The sequence below is a fragment of the Echeneis naucrates genome, chromosome 4 (genome assembly GCF_900963305.1).
Source record: "Echeneis naucrates chromosome 4, fEcheNa1.1, whole genome shotgun sequence".
NCBI classification, from domain to species: domain Eukaryota; kingdom Metazoa; phylum Chordata; class Actinopteri; order Carangiformes; family Echeneidae; genus Echeneis; species Echeneis naucrates.
This window is the reverse complement of record NC_042514.1, coordinates 18091968-18108981: the sequence shown is the minus strand read 5'-3', so window position 1 is coordinate 18108981 and position 17014 is coordinate 18091968. Positions and strand designations below refer to the sequence as shown.

Here is a 17014-nt window from a genome sequence, read left to right as displayed (position 1 = left end):
TTTTTTTTTTTTTAAAAACCACACCTGTGATGAGAAGAAGAAGAAATATTATTACTGACTCACATCGACCTCTTAGATTGAGAAGGAAATTACAGGTACAAACTATACAACCGTGGATCATACATGTCCATACCTTCATAGGTTAGCAGAAGGAAAAACAATGACGTTTCAAAAACAGCTGCTGATTTACTTTCTGGGGACTGATCCAGTATCAAGTATTTGCGTCACCTTTACACACACACGTATATGACGTCATCATTCACAAACACTTAATTTCCAGTTCCTAATTTTTAAAGTGATGACAGAAACTGACTATTTTCTCAATTTCCCACAATATAGCCACCATAGAACAACATATGACTGCTGGTTATACCAATTACAGGCCTTGTGTTAGGTCAGGAGTTATTCCCTTGACATTAAAGGGGACACGGGGGTCCCCCTATTCAGACCGACTGCATACTTCAACTCCCCTTCTCTCCTCTTTTCAATCAATTTTCCATGCCTCATAAAGGATTTGCCACTCGCTTCCCAACTTTCTCTCCCTTCTCTCTTTCACTCTCATCTTTGTTCTCCCCCCACCCCTTCATTTAGTCCTTTTCCTCTAACTGATTCTCTTCACCTCTTCAGCTCAGTACCTCATAAACCCTCCTTCCTCCATCTGCTGGGCTTCAGTGTGACTTACAGTCACCAAAAGTATATCAACACAATCAGACCTACAAGACCACATTTAGATATTTCCTTTTTTTTTTATCCAATCTTTCCCATTCTTGTCTGGCTGTTGCCCCTTTTCCGCATGCCTCCTTTTACCCTCTGCTGGCCTCTCTCCTTTTCTTTCCATTCATGGATGGTTACTAAAGATAGAGCTGAAAACACGGCCATTAGCCCCATATCTGCAGAGCCGGTCTGCAAGTCATATCCCGCCGTTTCTGTTTGTATTAACTATAGTGGATACGTTGTAGATGAGCCTCTGCAAGAGACACACACACATATTCATAAACACAACATGAGCTGGAGGGTTCACTGGCCCTCAACGGTGTGTTATACAGTAGCTCATCCCAAAGGGAGACTCTATTAAAAAGATAGCACTAAGATGCTTTGAGTCTGGCACTCCAGCAGCTTTTATGTTCTGTCAATCTCTCTCTCTCTCTCTTCACTTTAAAACAGCAAAGTCAAAGATACACCAAGAAAATAGTTGACGTGTGGACTGACATTAGCGAAAGCCAAAACCTTCCTGCACAGCTTTATTATTGGAAGCAAATTCGAGGTAACAAGCAAATTAAATTAATCAGTTGAAACTTACATCAGAGTTTTTGGAAGTGTTGGAACACAAATGTATTTAAGGAGCACATCAAAAAGAAATGAAATACATGCTTATTAATAAAGGAAATAAGCCTGTGTAGAGTGTATTGGCTAAGATACCGCCTTATGCAGTTAGTCATATAACTTCACTTAGCATTCAGCTGAAAAGAAAAATAGAGGTAGTTGAGTAATGTCTTATTATCTAAGGCTTTTGGAGGCAAGTCCCAGGGAAGGTCTAACTGAAAGCTTGGTGGGCCAGTGGCACTTCAGGCTGAGTCAGATTTTGAGGAAGTCTACCGATTCGCATGGGCTACTTTATAGATCCCAGTAGAGACATTTTCTTTTCATTTCCCCCCACCCTACAGGGATATCAGAGTGTAGGGTCAGTTACTGAAGAGGTCTCTGAGCGCTGGTAGGCGTTCACTGTCTTGTTTAGAGATACTTGAGGGTCGTGGGTGTTCACCAACACAAGCTCTTGAACTCCAGTCCTGTGGTCAAACAGGGGCTTTCCTACTTGCTACAGTACACCACCAGGACAAATGATGAGCTAAGCTACTTGTACACGATTCAGTTTTAACTCATAACAGGCGGTGCGAAGGCAAAAAAAAAAATTATAATAATATTTATAGCAGTAAAGTAGAGCAGATCTGTAGCATCTCTGTAAAGAATAGATCAATATCAGGACTAAACTAGAATCAGTAGAAAATAGAAAAACTTTACTTGGCTGGGATTTGTTTGATTGGCAGAACATAAAACCAAGAAAGAACAGATTGTGGAGGGCAATTTTGGCTGTAACATTTAACGGAAAAAGACTGAACAAGGATAGAAAAGGGTTGTTTCCTTCCTTTAAAAAAACAAATAAATATTCAACGGGAAGCTGCACTTGAGATCTTCAAATTCCTTTTACTTTTGCTCTTGTGTACAAAGAACATTAGCCGTGGGATAGAAACTGACTTGCACTTGCTTGCACATAATAAGATAAGTGTAATAAGGTGTTAATAAATCCCTGACGTCTTGTTTAGGTCTAATAATGAGATTACATGCTTGAGATATTGGCTGACTGTGTCAATAACTGGAATACATGAACGTTACATATCGGTGTACATGTGTAAAACAACAGCACGGGATCACACTGTTGTTTAAATCTCGTCTTACTTTCCTTGTAACAGTAACTGTTGTGTGTCAGCAACGCTGTTTCCTTGTTTATTCAGTAGCCACTTCTGTGAGACCTGGAAATCCTGAAATGACGGGTTAAGAGTGAAAGGCGGTAATCCGACTAAATCTCAGCTGTGAGTCTTGTTTTCCCTGTACATGGTGCCCAAACTTACAGGTACTCCCCAGCTAAGACAACAGCTTTCCTGTTGGGGCAAGAAAAAGAGTAGAAGAGGATGAGAAAGGAAATTACAAAAAAGTTACATCAAACCGGTAAGTGAATGAGCGGAGCAAGGCTGTCGGGATATGAATGACAGAAACATTGCAGGCTGCAGCGATGACGATAACGGAAAAGAGAACGGCATGGCCACAGCAAACAATCCAGTCTGTAAGCAGCCTGAAAGGTTAAGAGGTGCAGATAGGCGCTGATGGGGCCTCCCGTCTCTGGATGTCAGTGCTAAATGGCAAGGTCCAGATCGTAGACAGAAAACTGATAGTGTATCATGGTGCTGTTAGTAAGGATAGGGGCAGAGGTACTTGTGAAATCCCCGTCCCAGTATATAAAGCGTGCACGACACTAGAAGCAATGACGGATGTGGAATAAGAGAGGATTAAAACGACGTGTAACGCTGTCTCAGATCCACAGCCAGACTCCTGCTGTTCTGTTTAATCATTCAAGGTCATCATATCCACCATGCATAGGCTTATATGACTGTGAGTGTTTGATCTATAGCTGGCAGCTATTCCGTTTTGTTTGCTTGGCACTTCAAGTCTTTGCCCTTGTTGATTTTTCTCTCTGCTTTCTTCCGCTCCAGTTTTTTTGTTTTTGTTTTTTTTTCCCCCCGCTCAGCACAAACTTCTGGGTTTCTAGTTGTGTCATATAGTTTATGATTTACTGATAGAGCAGTCAGGCAGAAGTTTGGAAGATCACTTGAGACAAAAGCTGCTTTTCAGCTCTCGGGACTGATATCTCCCAGCACTGCTCCCTTCAGATAACCGAAATATGCTGGCTGGAAGTTTGAGGTGAGGGGTGGGAGGGATGGATGTTTTGCCTCTGGCCTCCTCCTTCCCACAGCGGCCGAGGTGAAAATGATTTTACCATGTGAGGAGGCTGAGGGTTGCTCCTGCTCTGCATGTAGCCTTGCTAAACATTTGTTTTTTGTCTTAATCAGAATTCTGAGGTTAAGCTAGGACGTAAATACAGAATACCCTACTTCAGAATAAAGTTGCCGGTCATATGCATGTTTTCATGCTTGTGCACTCTTAATTTGGGCAAAATAAAAAGAAAAGGTGGGCATATTCTGTTTGTGGTATTAAAAGTGAAAAATGCAAACACAGCGGGCTGCTTGTGTCACTATGTCGGCATGTTTTGCTGAGAACAACGTGAAAGAGGGAGAGCTCTGAGCACCAAAAAGTGTAAGAGGGAAAACATGGAACTCGAGCGTCTCTGCACCAGGTGAGTTTTCCTGAGGGCAGCTGGGAGTATTTTTCCCCTCATTTAGCAGGTCATGAAAAAAACCACAAGCTGCCAGATGTGACACAGGGCATGCACCCTTCTGACACACTGTAAACAGACACACGCACGCATACACAAAACAAAACTCTTACACACGGAGGTAACTCGTTCTAAAACTAATGTGAAAGTGCGTGTTGTGCTGATTTACTGTATTCCTACATAAGTCAGAGGCAGATCTCTATCCGTCTCCGTCTCATTAAAATGAATGTCAGATGAAATAAACGGAGGGTGAAGACATCAAAGAGGCCTGTCGGGAGCTGAACAAATCTGGGTTTAAACCTGCTACAAAACCATTTACATCAAGGACTTGACCATGAAGTCAATGCAGAATCCAAAAATAGCTTTTTTTGGAAGATGAAAAGTTTGAAATACGTACTTTCGCTGCATTCCTGTTGCTGTATGGAACTATTCTGTTCTTGAAAGGATATTAACGTTAATTGTTATTGGCAAGCAAGTCTTCTTGCAGTGAACTCATGTCTGTCAGGAAATAGCAAGTTAGCTACACAATACTTGCACACTCGAAATAATTACACAACTGTCCGCAAAAGTACACTGGCTACACAGTGTACCTATGGCTCATGGTTGACCTACATTCCCCTTTGTTATCCCACACATACTGCCACTGCGTAAAACCGCTGGTTGCTAATTGCTTTCACATTACAGAGCAGCCGGGTGATCTTGGTGGCTTTCCAAGACCACCAACACTGGGACATGGGGTGTGCACATTTGCAAATGCATACCACCGATCACAATTTGGCTGCATTACTTGCATAAGGGCAGGCCAACAGCAAACATGCATGCCGTTATCTGCTAGGAAACCAAGGCTTCTCTGCTATGATCTGCATCCCTCTTCACTACTGCTTTCAAAGTTCGACTGCTGTAGAGCCAGAAGAGCCGATGCAACCTGCATTTAAAATAAATAAATAAGTAAATCGTGGTTTTTACATGAAGTAAAGTGGCTTCACTACATATTTACTATACAATAAATTTGTTACCGTCCACATGAATGTTATAAAGGAACGTCTGCACGCTCACACATACAAACACAGAAACACACACAGAAGCAAATATCAAGATAATGTCCATGTCTGCTTGGGGCTATCATGGGTTGAGGTTAGGTCAGCCAGCTGGCTGAAGTTTAATCAAGTTTAAATTAAAGAGTAAATGGGCTAACAAAGCGTAGGGTGCACAGTGAGGACAGTGTGGTGTCTGGTTGTGAACACACAACGACAATGAGCCAGTACATTACTTGCTCCGGGATATAACTAAAATAACTTGAATACAAACACCTTTTCATAACAATCTGCTTTAGACGAGCTTTTCAGATGATGAATAAAGAGCGAACGAGAGTCCCAAGACAGGGCAGGAAAAAAAAGAAGTGGAAAAGAAAGAAAGCTGAGATAAACTCTTGTCCTTCCAAATTCTACCAAGTTCCTGCCGTGAGCTGACGGTAGTCCAAACAATTGACTGGTGCCAGCAGGGGAAACTGCAGACTGGCTCCATTATTGTTTGAACTCCCACTCAAATGGTCATGAATCGCAGCCATAGTGATGTTCCCCTCTGAATTATCAGTACTGGTCCATTTCGAATCAGTGCTTCAGCAGAGCATGTCAGGAATAATAAGCCACAATACCTTTAATCTGGATCTTTTTCCCCAATTCTCCTCCCATGTCATTGCAGCAGGACCCTCCAGACAGCATACGTTAACATGGAAGGGCCCCTGCCTTGTCTCAAAACATCATTACACAATGCATGCAACAGTATAAACAGTTGTTCATTTCAATGAAATGCTCAATAAATATTCCATTTAAGTGCAGCGGGACTGCGGCTGAACGTCTGGAAAAATGCTGAAGCTGTGCCATCTCTCCTTTGCTCCAATTATGGTTGTAATGACATGACAGGTTTTATGTTCTACTAAAGATTACTGTGGGACAGTGATTTGTTGGGAGCCCGTTTTCTTCTGAAGAAACTGTTGTCTGCATGTACTGCTCAGCATTTCCCAATTTAATTCTGATAATGTTCCCATATTTCAAGCAGAAGTGTTGATGTGAGTTTAACTTCTATTTTTACAGTGTACTTAGTCTCAGACTCTAAACCCCACATATGACAGCTGGATGAAATAGTAAGAGAGAGACAGAGAGCCTGGGAGGTAATGAGCTCTTGCGGGCAAAGCTTAGCACTGCTAAAGCAGCCACGCAGAGGTTAAACAAACAGGCAGCAGGATCACGCGGGTCTAAGCCTCTTATATAGGCCCCTCTGAGGAGAAGATCATTGACTTCTGATGATGGGATGAAGGTCAGGAGCTGTCAAAGATAAAGGGGCCACCAGTCCTTGAATAGTGAGAGTCTCCCTCACTCTTCCATGGTGGCTGTTTATTTCCTTCCACGTGTGTTTTTCCATGAGTTAAACGTCTCCGAGTCTTGGTTCATATGGCTAGATAAGAGTTCATTTAAACCTGCTGTCAGTCAAACGCCATTATGAAAATATTTTCTCATCTCAATATCTTTCTTGGCTTTCTCGGCTTTCGTCGTGCAGAACCAGTTCCAATTCCAGTCCTCTCTTACATCCTCACACTGTCAGTCTTTTCATCCCTTTCTTTAAAAAAAAAAAAAAAAAACGAACAGAAAACCACATCATTGGACTTCGTTTACTCTGTGAACCTCTTCCCTTCTCCCTTCCCAGGTCCCCCCCTCTCCTGCTGAGAGTCGCAGGGCAACGCAGTTTCATTTCCTGCCCTGCTGAAATCAATGCTCTCTGAGAGAAGCCGGGAGGGGGGGTTAGCATGGAGGGAGTCGGAGAACGACAGAGACAGATATATAGAGAGACAAGGAAACAACAGTGAAGTGTGAAGGGACTGTTGCTGTGCAGGACACAACCACACCAGTGAGTAAACTAAAACTCTGGCTCACAGTGACGGCACATCAACCTGGAAGTTAAATAAAAGTACGAAAATATAGAAAAATGGGCTGTTTTAATGGATGAACTAAACTTTCCCACTACACTTGCCATCTTTTTTTTTTTTCTTTTTGTTCACATCATCGAGAAAGATTGAGCCGCTGGTTAGAGCAGGATTCGATAAATGTATGAAATTCCTGCTTCAGAGCATCCCAGTTCTTCACATGAGCTAAACCCTGAGTGAATAAGAAGGACACAAAGGTGAAGAAGATAGCCTAACAGTAAAACAAAGGCAGACTCCTGCACTGAATAGTCTATACCACATTATCACTTCTGCAGATTTCACCCTGAATCCTCACAGTCGTCAAGACGCACACAACTCCCTCTGCGATCCCATGAGCCTCTGGTTAAACCATCTGGACAGTCACTAGTGCAGAACGACAGCCTCCGTCCTTCCATCCTGCTATTCTTTTCACTCCTTTGTTTCCATTTAAAACAGATTCGCAATCTGGAGAGTTTGGCTAAGTCGGGGTCAATAACTTTGCCTTGAAAGAAGCTGCCTTATGGCAACGCAATCAAGCCAAAATGGATATAAGAGGCCACCACTGTGCGGTTATGGTAACAGACTGAAGAAAGCTTTGAGGGTTTGCCAAAGCTCTTTAGTGCTAAGCATACCATCATCTGCACACTGCATACCGCCAACTAAAGTTTCTGGAACAGAAAAAAAAAAAAAAAATCCTCCATGAGCTTCATCTAGAATATAAAAACGCTAATGCAAGAAGCAAAGTAATCTCAATTTGACCCAAAATCTAACTCGGTCATTGGAGATTCTTTCCTGGTCCATATCACAAGGCCTGATTCAGAAGACAATGCTTGACCACTTCTAATGCCACACATGAAATTATTTTGGCCGTTGGTGCAGAGTTAGACCGATGGCTAGCCAGCAGTGGTTTGCAAGATGAGCGTTTAACTAACAGTACTTCAGAATTACAGCCAGTCAGACCTTTAACTCCAGATTCCTTGGTCAGTGTGGTCACAAAGGCTTAGAATGGATAGAAAGGGAATTTCCATTTAAGTCAAAATTCGTATGGCCTTTGATGCCTTTTTCTGTTCATGCTAAGTCACTGGTTTATTTACGGTTTCTGGTTTTTCTCGCAAATTTTTGCTCCTGAATATGTATGTACATGACAATGTACTGGCATGGAGGATGTTCAGTTTGAGACCGTTTAACGGCGACTTATAGCAAAACTTCTGCGCTGGCTGGTTCTGTCTGCAGGGTAAAAGGCAGTACTGCTTATTGTGAAGTGAGTCACTAGATCATGGCAGAACCTCTCGAGTCTTTTGTGTGGGGAATCAAGTGGCTGGTCAAACACTAGCTGCTGGGCAATAGAGAGCTTACTTATAGAACAATGTGACAAAGCCTTTAAACAAACAAGTCCACGTCCACTCTCGTGGTGATAAACTTAACCTCCCCAGCTTTTGTTTGATATGCATGTCGGCGGGACGTGCTGGCCATATTGACTGTAGACTGATCACTGTAAAGTGCTCACAGGTCTAAGTTAACCAAATTAAGTATTAATATTGAAGAGAACCCAAAATGTAATGTCCTCATATGGGCATGCAGGGTCTTAGAAGGTTAAAAGCACAGCTGAGTGTCTGCAATGAGCCCCCTAAATTCATGTTCCCTCTAATTTTTGGCACACTGTAGTTTCAATTCCTGAATAACAATCACAGAATAAGTTGATGTGCTTTATATTTATGTTTATCCTGTGGCTAATGTTAATGTATTACAGTCATTTTGCAATGGTTGCAGTGTGACAGCACAGAAAACACAGTTCAGGGTTAGGGTTGACTCTAAGCCATTGTAAATTCCTTAATACACTGATTTAATTTAAGAATTTCATCCACACATTCTGACAGTTAAAATAATATATTTCAGGATTGACAGTCTGACAGATTGGATGTTTGTTTTTAAGAAATAACACTGAGCAAAGTAAAGAATCATGAAAATCTCATTTAAAGGTTAAATATTCCAATGGAATAAAATAGGAACAGACAAACCCAAATGAACAACATACATTCAGTGCAAACAAAACTATATTTCTGATGGTCAGCAACACGAGGGCAATGACTAATTCAAGATCTATTACAACACAGAGCAGATATTCTAACAGACTTTTTGATGAAACTGCATAATCTGCATATGGATGCAGGCCAAATAAAAAGAAATATTTGGATTAGTTTATAATATATGTAATAATAACAAGACACGGGGGCCTTAATCAAAAGTCCCCGAGGTTGTAGGCTCATTGCACATCTCAACTCAGCATTTCCAGCTGAAAACAATGAAGGGGAAAAAGGCTTAGTTGTTCCCCATCTTGTTATTACTTCAGCAGATCCACAAATCTGTTTGGTGGCCAAAGCAGACTTGTTAAAGTGGCAGCTTGAAAATAAAACCCATTTAGAGGAACTAATCCTCAAAAGACAGAATTCCTCAACTTCAGTTTGTAACAGATTGTAATTACAAAGCATCAAAACACAGCTCGAGACACTTGTGTCTGAATGTAACACAAAAAGGTGAATAACTAGGGAACAGGGAAGCCCACAATACACGCACTGCATATTTATGTATTTTCATTCAAGTGTACAGACTCGGAGGGGAAGTACTGAGCGAATTTGCACTGAACACAAATAATTAGATGCTCCATAAGAATTCCCCGCACTCTGTTGTTTAATAAAGCCGGTGATGTTTGAAAGCTACACTTTCCACATTACACAGTACAATAGGGGAAATGTGCTGTTTACATCATTCGTGTATGTTGGAGGTATAAAAACACAAACAGAGACAGAAACAAAGACAAAGAAACACATGAATGATGAAGTTGCCAAGAATCATTTTGGAAACCCACAACTGTGAAAAAAAAAAGAGATGTATGTGTGATGATGTTCTATTAATAACACCGGGGTTATAAGTTTGTATAAGTATCTCAGAGGAACTGATGGTCCAATGACTTTGCAGCATAACCACATTATCATGCGGGCAAAAGAGAGAACGTGGAGCCACAAAGACATATCTGAGCTGATACTGAGGAAGCCAAACCCTGATTAAACTTCATCCCCATATACTTCCCTTTCATAATCATGACATTACTAAAAGGAATGAGTGGACTAAAAGTATGAAGTAAGTGTTTCTACGTCAGGTTACATCACAAAAGATATATGCTGCTCAAATTGAGAATGTCAAATACTGACAAATCATTGCCAAGGGATAGTATGAGTCGCTGAAGAGAGCAGGAGCTGGTAAGGACCCAACATGCTCTCAGTTATTGTTGAGTAAACATATACAGTGCAGCCAAAAGCAGCATGTCAGTCAAGCAGGCCAGAAGGGCGAAGTGGAGGAGCCACTCAACAGCCAGAATGTACTGCAGACACAGACAGGGAAAGGGACAGTGTGTGTGTGTAAGCCACCAACTACAGCCAAAACACACACACACACACACACACACACACAGAGCTAGTGCCAGCATTCGTCTTGTGCCCGTTTTGATGTCATGCTGATAGATGTGATGGAAGGGTTGACTTTAGGGGTTGAAGAAGTATGCAGAGTTCATAAAAAATAAATAAAAATACACATATATTCAAAAAACAGCCAATACTTGACTACTTCTTCAGACCTTACAATTTTCCATCTACCATACACGAGTTGATGTCATTGGTGTTCGATAATTGGAATTTACCCACTCAAATAAAAGTGTTTTGTCCAAAAATCCTGAAAGAGAATTGAGAAAATAATGGAAATTCTGGAAACAAAAAAGTTCCAATTTTATACTAACAGTTTAAAATGAAATAAAACCCTGCCCTGACTGATAAACTTCACATATTTTCTGGAAAATAAATTCTAATATTTTTGGCAGGCAAGACCATAAAGTTGGAGGTATTTAATACCTTGGAGGGATTGTGGTGTTGCACAAAGACCTAATTGTGGGCGGACGGAGATCTGCCTGTCTGCTTGCGTTGGGAGTTTCTGAAGTCCTTAATGCTACGCAAACTGAGTTTAAAAAGATTTACTCTGACACATATACGGGAATTGAACAATCCATGTTTCATCCTACCTCCTATTAAATGAAATGTAGCATGATCGCCACACATTTAGCTGGAGAAAAGCTAGACGTGAAGGGTGCTAGCAAAGCAGTAATTTGATAAAACTGCAATGATGAGTGGTCTCAATGAAAGTTAAGACTTCTTTAAGCCAGTGCGATTCCCTCCAGTACTCAACATTCAACTGCGCCAAGTCCATATGGGAAATTGATATGCATTATGTGTGGCTTATTCCATTAGACTCATTAAAGTGTCACTTTGTCATCAGCACGCTCTTACACTTACTGCGTGCCTTACAACTGCAGCAAAGGACTCATTGTGTTGCGTTTATAAAGTACAGCAGAGCACATTTTTTATGTGGCAGGTGTAATTTGTCTTCCAGACAGCAGTCAAAAGACATCAACCTAGAAAATATTGAATAAAAGATATGGACGGCTATTTAAATCATAGTTGATAGGGCAATTGAAGGAAAAGGGCAAAGACAATTTTAGTCCATTACTGTACCATACACCTGTAAAGTGAGTTTATATAGTTTAGTTTATACTTTGCTGCACCTATTTTTACAGTCAGTCAAGTCTCTTCCTCTGTTAAAATCATTGAGGTGCCACACTGCGATCTACACACGGTCCTCTCAGCTGCATCGCTAAAACCCAACCAGTGTTTTTTGTTCCTTCACTTAATCCACCGCTGCATTTCACTGAACCCTGTAGAGGGTTTTTTTTTCTCCCTCTAACAGACTGGCCTCCTGTGCAGACAGTAAATTGCAGGAAAAAGGTTTTCACGCTTGGCTACAGCTTGTAGTGGCAGAAACTTTATCAAACATCTCCAACGTGGATCAGAGTGAACTGTGTTTAGCTTTTGATTAAACACTGCCTCTCCGAGGAACTCAGACCGCTAGAAAACAAGTGTGTTCCTCGCGCGACTCTGATTAGTGGAAATAAAAACGTTTTCCTGCCAATATTACGCAAATGCAGGAAAATTTACACTTCGTACCATTCAGAGAAAAAGCTTTTTCCTGGCTTCGCGTGAACTGAATCTACAAACGAGAACCTAAATCGAGCTACTTCCAGGATTCCTCTGTCAACCATGCAACATATTATTCTACATTCCAGCCAGAAACTCAACAGAAAACAACTGTAGTGCTTACTGGGCCTACACATCATAATCATTTATTTATCGTCAACAGCTTATTTGTTTCCCGGTCATGGAGGGTGCTGGAGCCAATCCCAGCTCACTCTGGGTGAGGGTGGGGTGCACCCTGGACCGGTCACCAGTCCATCACAGGGCCGACACACAGAGACAGACAGAGACCAACAACCACTCACACTCGGACATACGGACAGTTTAGAGTCACCAGTTAACCCAAACATGATGTCTTTGGGCAGTGAGAGGAAACCAGAGTACCTGCAGGAAACCCACACAGACATGGAGAGAACATGCAAACTGCACACAGAAAGGCCCCAGGCTGGGAACCGAACGTGTGAACTCAACAACATTTACCACTCTGCCACCGTACTGCCCTCATCATAATCATAACTTTGGTGAATTCTTCAGGTATCAATTGAGTAGGCCTGGTTCTCAAAGAACAACTACAACACGAGAACAAAAAAAAAAAAAACAAAAAACCCTCCAAGCAGAAAAAAAGCACTGGCAATCATTTAGCAGATGGAAAGCAAATGGCCCACTTGCTTTCCATAATTTAAACAATTAATGAGTAATATTTGCAAAGCATTTTGTTCTATGGCAACACTGAGGCACACTGAGCCTTGGCAAACACATTTGCTTAATAATGAATGAGAAGAAGTTACCAGCTAAAGCATAACATGGTTTACACATCAGTGTTTTTAAATGGGTGACGTGATAGAGTATGGATGTGTGCTGATTCAATTAATGTCTACAAACTTTCTTGCCATTTCACATACTAAAGGTGGAGTCGAACTCTTGAAAAAAAAAAAAAAAAAAGAAGAGAGTCAACCCCCTCATCCCACAAAAAGACCATACATCTGTTTCACACATACTGTTCCTGCCACATTCGTCTCTGTCTGCCAAAAACTTTTAGGGGTGCACACCACTTGATGGCTGAGTTGGTATAGCGTGAACTGTGCAGAGTGGGAGTTAATTCTGAACGCAGAAGAATTACCTATCTGAAAGAGATGTACATCTCAGACTAAGATCTCCCAGAACATCTGGATAAAATACCAATAAGCTGAATGGAATTATAGGTAAAAGAGAAATCATAGAAAACCTGCAATGACGAAGCGGAGTAACTAGAACTAAGTAGAAATTGCCTGAGGGGGTGCTGATAAGCACAAATTTAATAAAGATATATCTGAAAGGTTTGACTGTGGACTTTGACATCTCTTTTACCTCTTTGGAAATTACTCCCTTAACACGAGCCTTATAAAATGCTAGGAGACATATAACAGTACAGATAGACATCTCAGTAGCAGGGAAAGCAGGACAAGCTCCTACACACTCAGTCTGTCGGATGGAAGATTTTTTTTCCCAGAGGTGAAGTGCCTTTAGTGTCAACAGTGTGTCCTGGTGAAAACTCGACTGAGGCAGTTCCACCCAACATGATTTATGGCCTTCCTGAATGTTACTAAAAGGCTAAATGCAACTCTAAACAAATTTCACATTTTGCAGACGAACCTTTACGTTCAGAGGTGAATGTCCCACATTCAGAAACATTTACACAGTTTATATAAAAAGAAAACATTGTTGTCAAATAATTTTATGAACATGTCACCGACTATAACTTTGCTCAAGAGCAAAGATTAATAGATGGACTGACAGTGACTATGTTAACAAAAAAAAAAAAAAAAAAAAACGCTGCACATTGAGTGTCTTGTATTTAAATAAAAAACCTACATTTTTCAAAATGTGGGTTCAATTTCAGGTTGACTTCTTAAGAATAAACCTAACTGTCAAATTCCTGCCAGGGGGGGCCTATCAAACTACCCGTGGGTTTTTTTTTTTTTTTTTCAATTGTGTGTATAAATGCGTGAAAAAGACCTCCAAATGATCTGCTCATGATCTGTGCTGCACAGTCCCATCCTTGTTTAGATAAGCATCTGGAGGGCTGATAGTCATACCTGGACTGCTTTTGGCAAAGGGAACACAAGTACCAACATCTGATGTAATTTCCTGCCTTGACCTGATCGCTAACTTTCATCAGACTCCTGTTCGTTTGAGCATGGAAATGTTGCTTTTTATTAGGTATTTAAGTGTCAACACAACACAATTTGGACTGGATTTACTGAGAACGTTAATCGCAATACTGGGTGTTGTGAGCAGTTGGGAGTGTACGAACATGCTTTTTAAATCTGCCATGTAAATGAAATTTCCTTGCTGTAGGCAGGGGAAGTCCCAATTGTTCCTTTAAATACTGCCATTTGAACCACAGTGACAGTCCGCCGTCCTCTGACCTCCATCTGGAAGCTTGAAAAGACTGACGATTAAATGAGACAGCAGCCCTTTTCAGTTTCTTTCTTGTCACATTTACTCTGTCATAACTACCACACAGCCATTTTAAATCCACTGATCACAGGGTGCCACACCCGTCCCCTCGCATGTGATTTCAGTTGAACCGCTCTGTTGTTTCTATCTGACCATTCCCACTACAGCAAGGCGGAAGAGAGGCAAGATTCAAAGTGTCATCATCAACAAACGCATCCCGGAGCTGCGTCATTTGCCGCATAGGAAGCCAGGTTTGTGGGTGCAGCTGAAGAGCAAAGATGGTGATCATTTTCTTGTCCGCAACTGCTAACACTTATTTCAAGTTCGATGATAGTATGTCACTGGTCACCTGCAGATTACCACCAACAAATACAGACTGACTCTTCTCGCGGTTTTAGCAGTTGCGTTTAAGGCAACTGTTTTATTTCCTGACTTGAGCACATGAAATGAAGTGTAATTTCCAGGAGGTTATTTTGTCTATAGGCTTTGTGACTAACATGAGACGTGAGTCAGAGTGGCCTCTGACCTTTGACGCGAAGAAGTCCACTGAATTTGGAAAAAGGATGCATTCATTTCAAAATATGAAGTAACTCCAGAAACTGGGCCTTAGCACGTTGCCACTCCACATGCGGTTCTAAAGCTCCATTTGAAAAAGTTATAGTCAACTCTTCCAAGTTAAGTCATGTGGATTAACATTCCTCGCTGCCTCGGAGCAAGGAAGAGATGCTGGAAGATAGAGAAAGGAAAGTGACTGAAAAATAGAAAGGCCACAGAAAAGTGCTTTACGTTGAACACAGCATTTACAGTACACCTACATTGTAAATAACCACCAAAGCCATTTAAGGAGGACAGAGATAATCCAAACAAACCCCCGGAAAATCTCCGGAGCTAATTCATCACTACCCATCAGGGACGGGGAAGTTGTTTTATACTTACAATACACTTCAAAGCCAGAGGACAAAAAAATAAATAAATAAATCTCAAGCGCCTTTTTTCAGACTGGATTCAATCATACTTATATTAGCCAACCAAAAGCCACCACATATAATACCAGACAACTGTTTTCTTTAAGATATGACTACCACACACTGGCACAAGTTAGAGGTCATGGAAATGGAGTTCCTGAGATTTCAAGCTGTTTCGTTACAACCACAATGTACAGACAAATGAAAAGGGAAAGGAGCTCACCACAGAGCATTCTGTTGTTTTTCTCTTCTTATAATTAAATCATCACCCAACGGCTTCCAATGAGCACTCAATCAAAGCTTAATGGCAAACGCAGCTGCTGTTTGCCTTTACAATAGCATGTTATGTGTCCCTTATCTTTAAATTGGCCTGGATTATTGGTGGTTGCGTTGAAGGAGCACAATGGCCCTCCAGCTGACAGGTTAAGAGCCCCCCTATTGTCCGCCAGCGGAGTCAAGTCTCTCCCCGTGCAGAGGCTTCAGGGCCACAATGGGACGATCATCTGAAAACTGGGCAGCATTTGCATGTGAGAGGAGACTGAATAACGGCAAACACCTCGGCTTTGCATCGGTAGAACAACAATTTGAGGACGCTTGTGAGATGCTTTCAATGCACCCCCCCCCCCCCCACACACACACACACAAAACAAAGATACACAACCCTCCAAAGCCACGCCGGATGACTCCAAGTAGTCTGATTAAAAAGTCACACTGGATCCGCAGGCCTCAGGTACACGCTACAAATCCACACAGATTACGTAATTGGAGTCACGCGTGTCGAAATGGACCTCAGAGTTGGTCAGAGCCAGCAGAGGATCGGAGCCGATCGAGGGGGGAAGAACAGGAGGGGATATTTGGGACTCACCAGACGCGCCTAAGTCCAGGACGCTTTGGAGAAGCAGGGCGATCCAGAGAGCGCAGGATGGACATCTCCAGAGACGCTGAGCCGCCGCTGCCCGAGTGGGATACATTCCTCCTGTTGTGTCTTAAACCCCTTGTCCGTTTTTTTTTGTTCACATCCACTGAAGTGACGATTTAATTTCAATCAGCTCCAAAGCAAACACACACAAAAAAACAACGATAAAAATATTAATAATAAAAAAAAAAAAATCCTACGACTTGTAAACACAGTAAGTTGTGTTTCCGCCGCTCTGTCTCAAAGCGCACCTAGAGATTGTCTCTGTGGTTTAAAAAATAAAAAATAAAATGGGAGCGTCTGGAGGAAGGTTGTCTCCGACTGTCCTGGTTTGTCTCTTCCCTGCTCACTTTCCCCAACTCCGTCTCTCTCTCCGACTGTCCGGATTTAGTGAGGGGAGCTGTGCCCGCAGGAGCCACATGGCTCCCATCAGCCCAGTGTCGCCACCACGTGTTCGTTTCCGGGACTGCCGGAGGGCCGCCGCTGACGGGGTCAGTCCCAGAAACGTACAGTCCAGCTGGATCCAAAGTGTGCATGACCCAGAACTCAAGGATTTGAAATGAGATTCCGCAAAACAGATCTTGCGGAAGATCAAGACTGAACCTCGGCTCTCCACACGGACCAATCACGAATCAATCAGCAACAAGAAGTGAAGTCCTGACAGAAATTGAAGTTTGGACATATTGATGGCCGAAACGCAAAAGACACCCTATC

The 17014-nt window shown here is 41.9% G+C and overlaps 1 protein-coding gene across 3 annotated transcripts in view; it reads right to left on the bottom strand.

Annotated features, from left to right (window-relative positions):
* Nucleotides 1-16482, bottom strand: part of ror1 (receptor tyrosine kinase-like orphan receptor 1) — a 109070-nt gene extending 92588 nt beyond the window's left edge. For all 3 annotated transcript variants that reach the window (XM_029499651.1, XM_029499650.1, XM_029499652.1), the window contains exon 1: nt 16250-16482. In XM_029499651.1, the coding sequence (XP_029355511.1) occupies nt 16250-16355 (106 nt within the window). In that variant the 5' untranslated portion in view covers nt 16356-16482. The remainder of the gene's footprint in view (nt 1-16249) is intronic.
* Nucleotides 16483-17014: the final 532 nt, after the last annotated feature.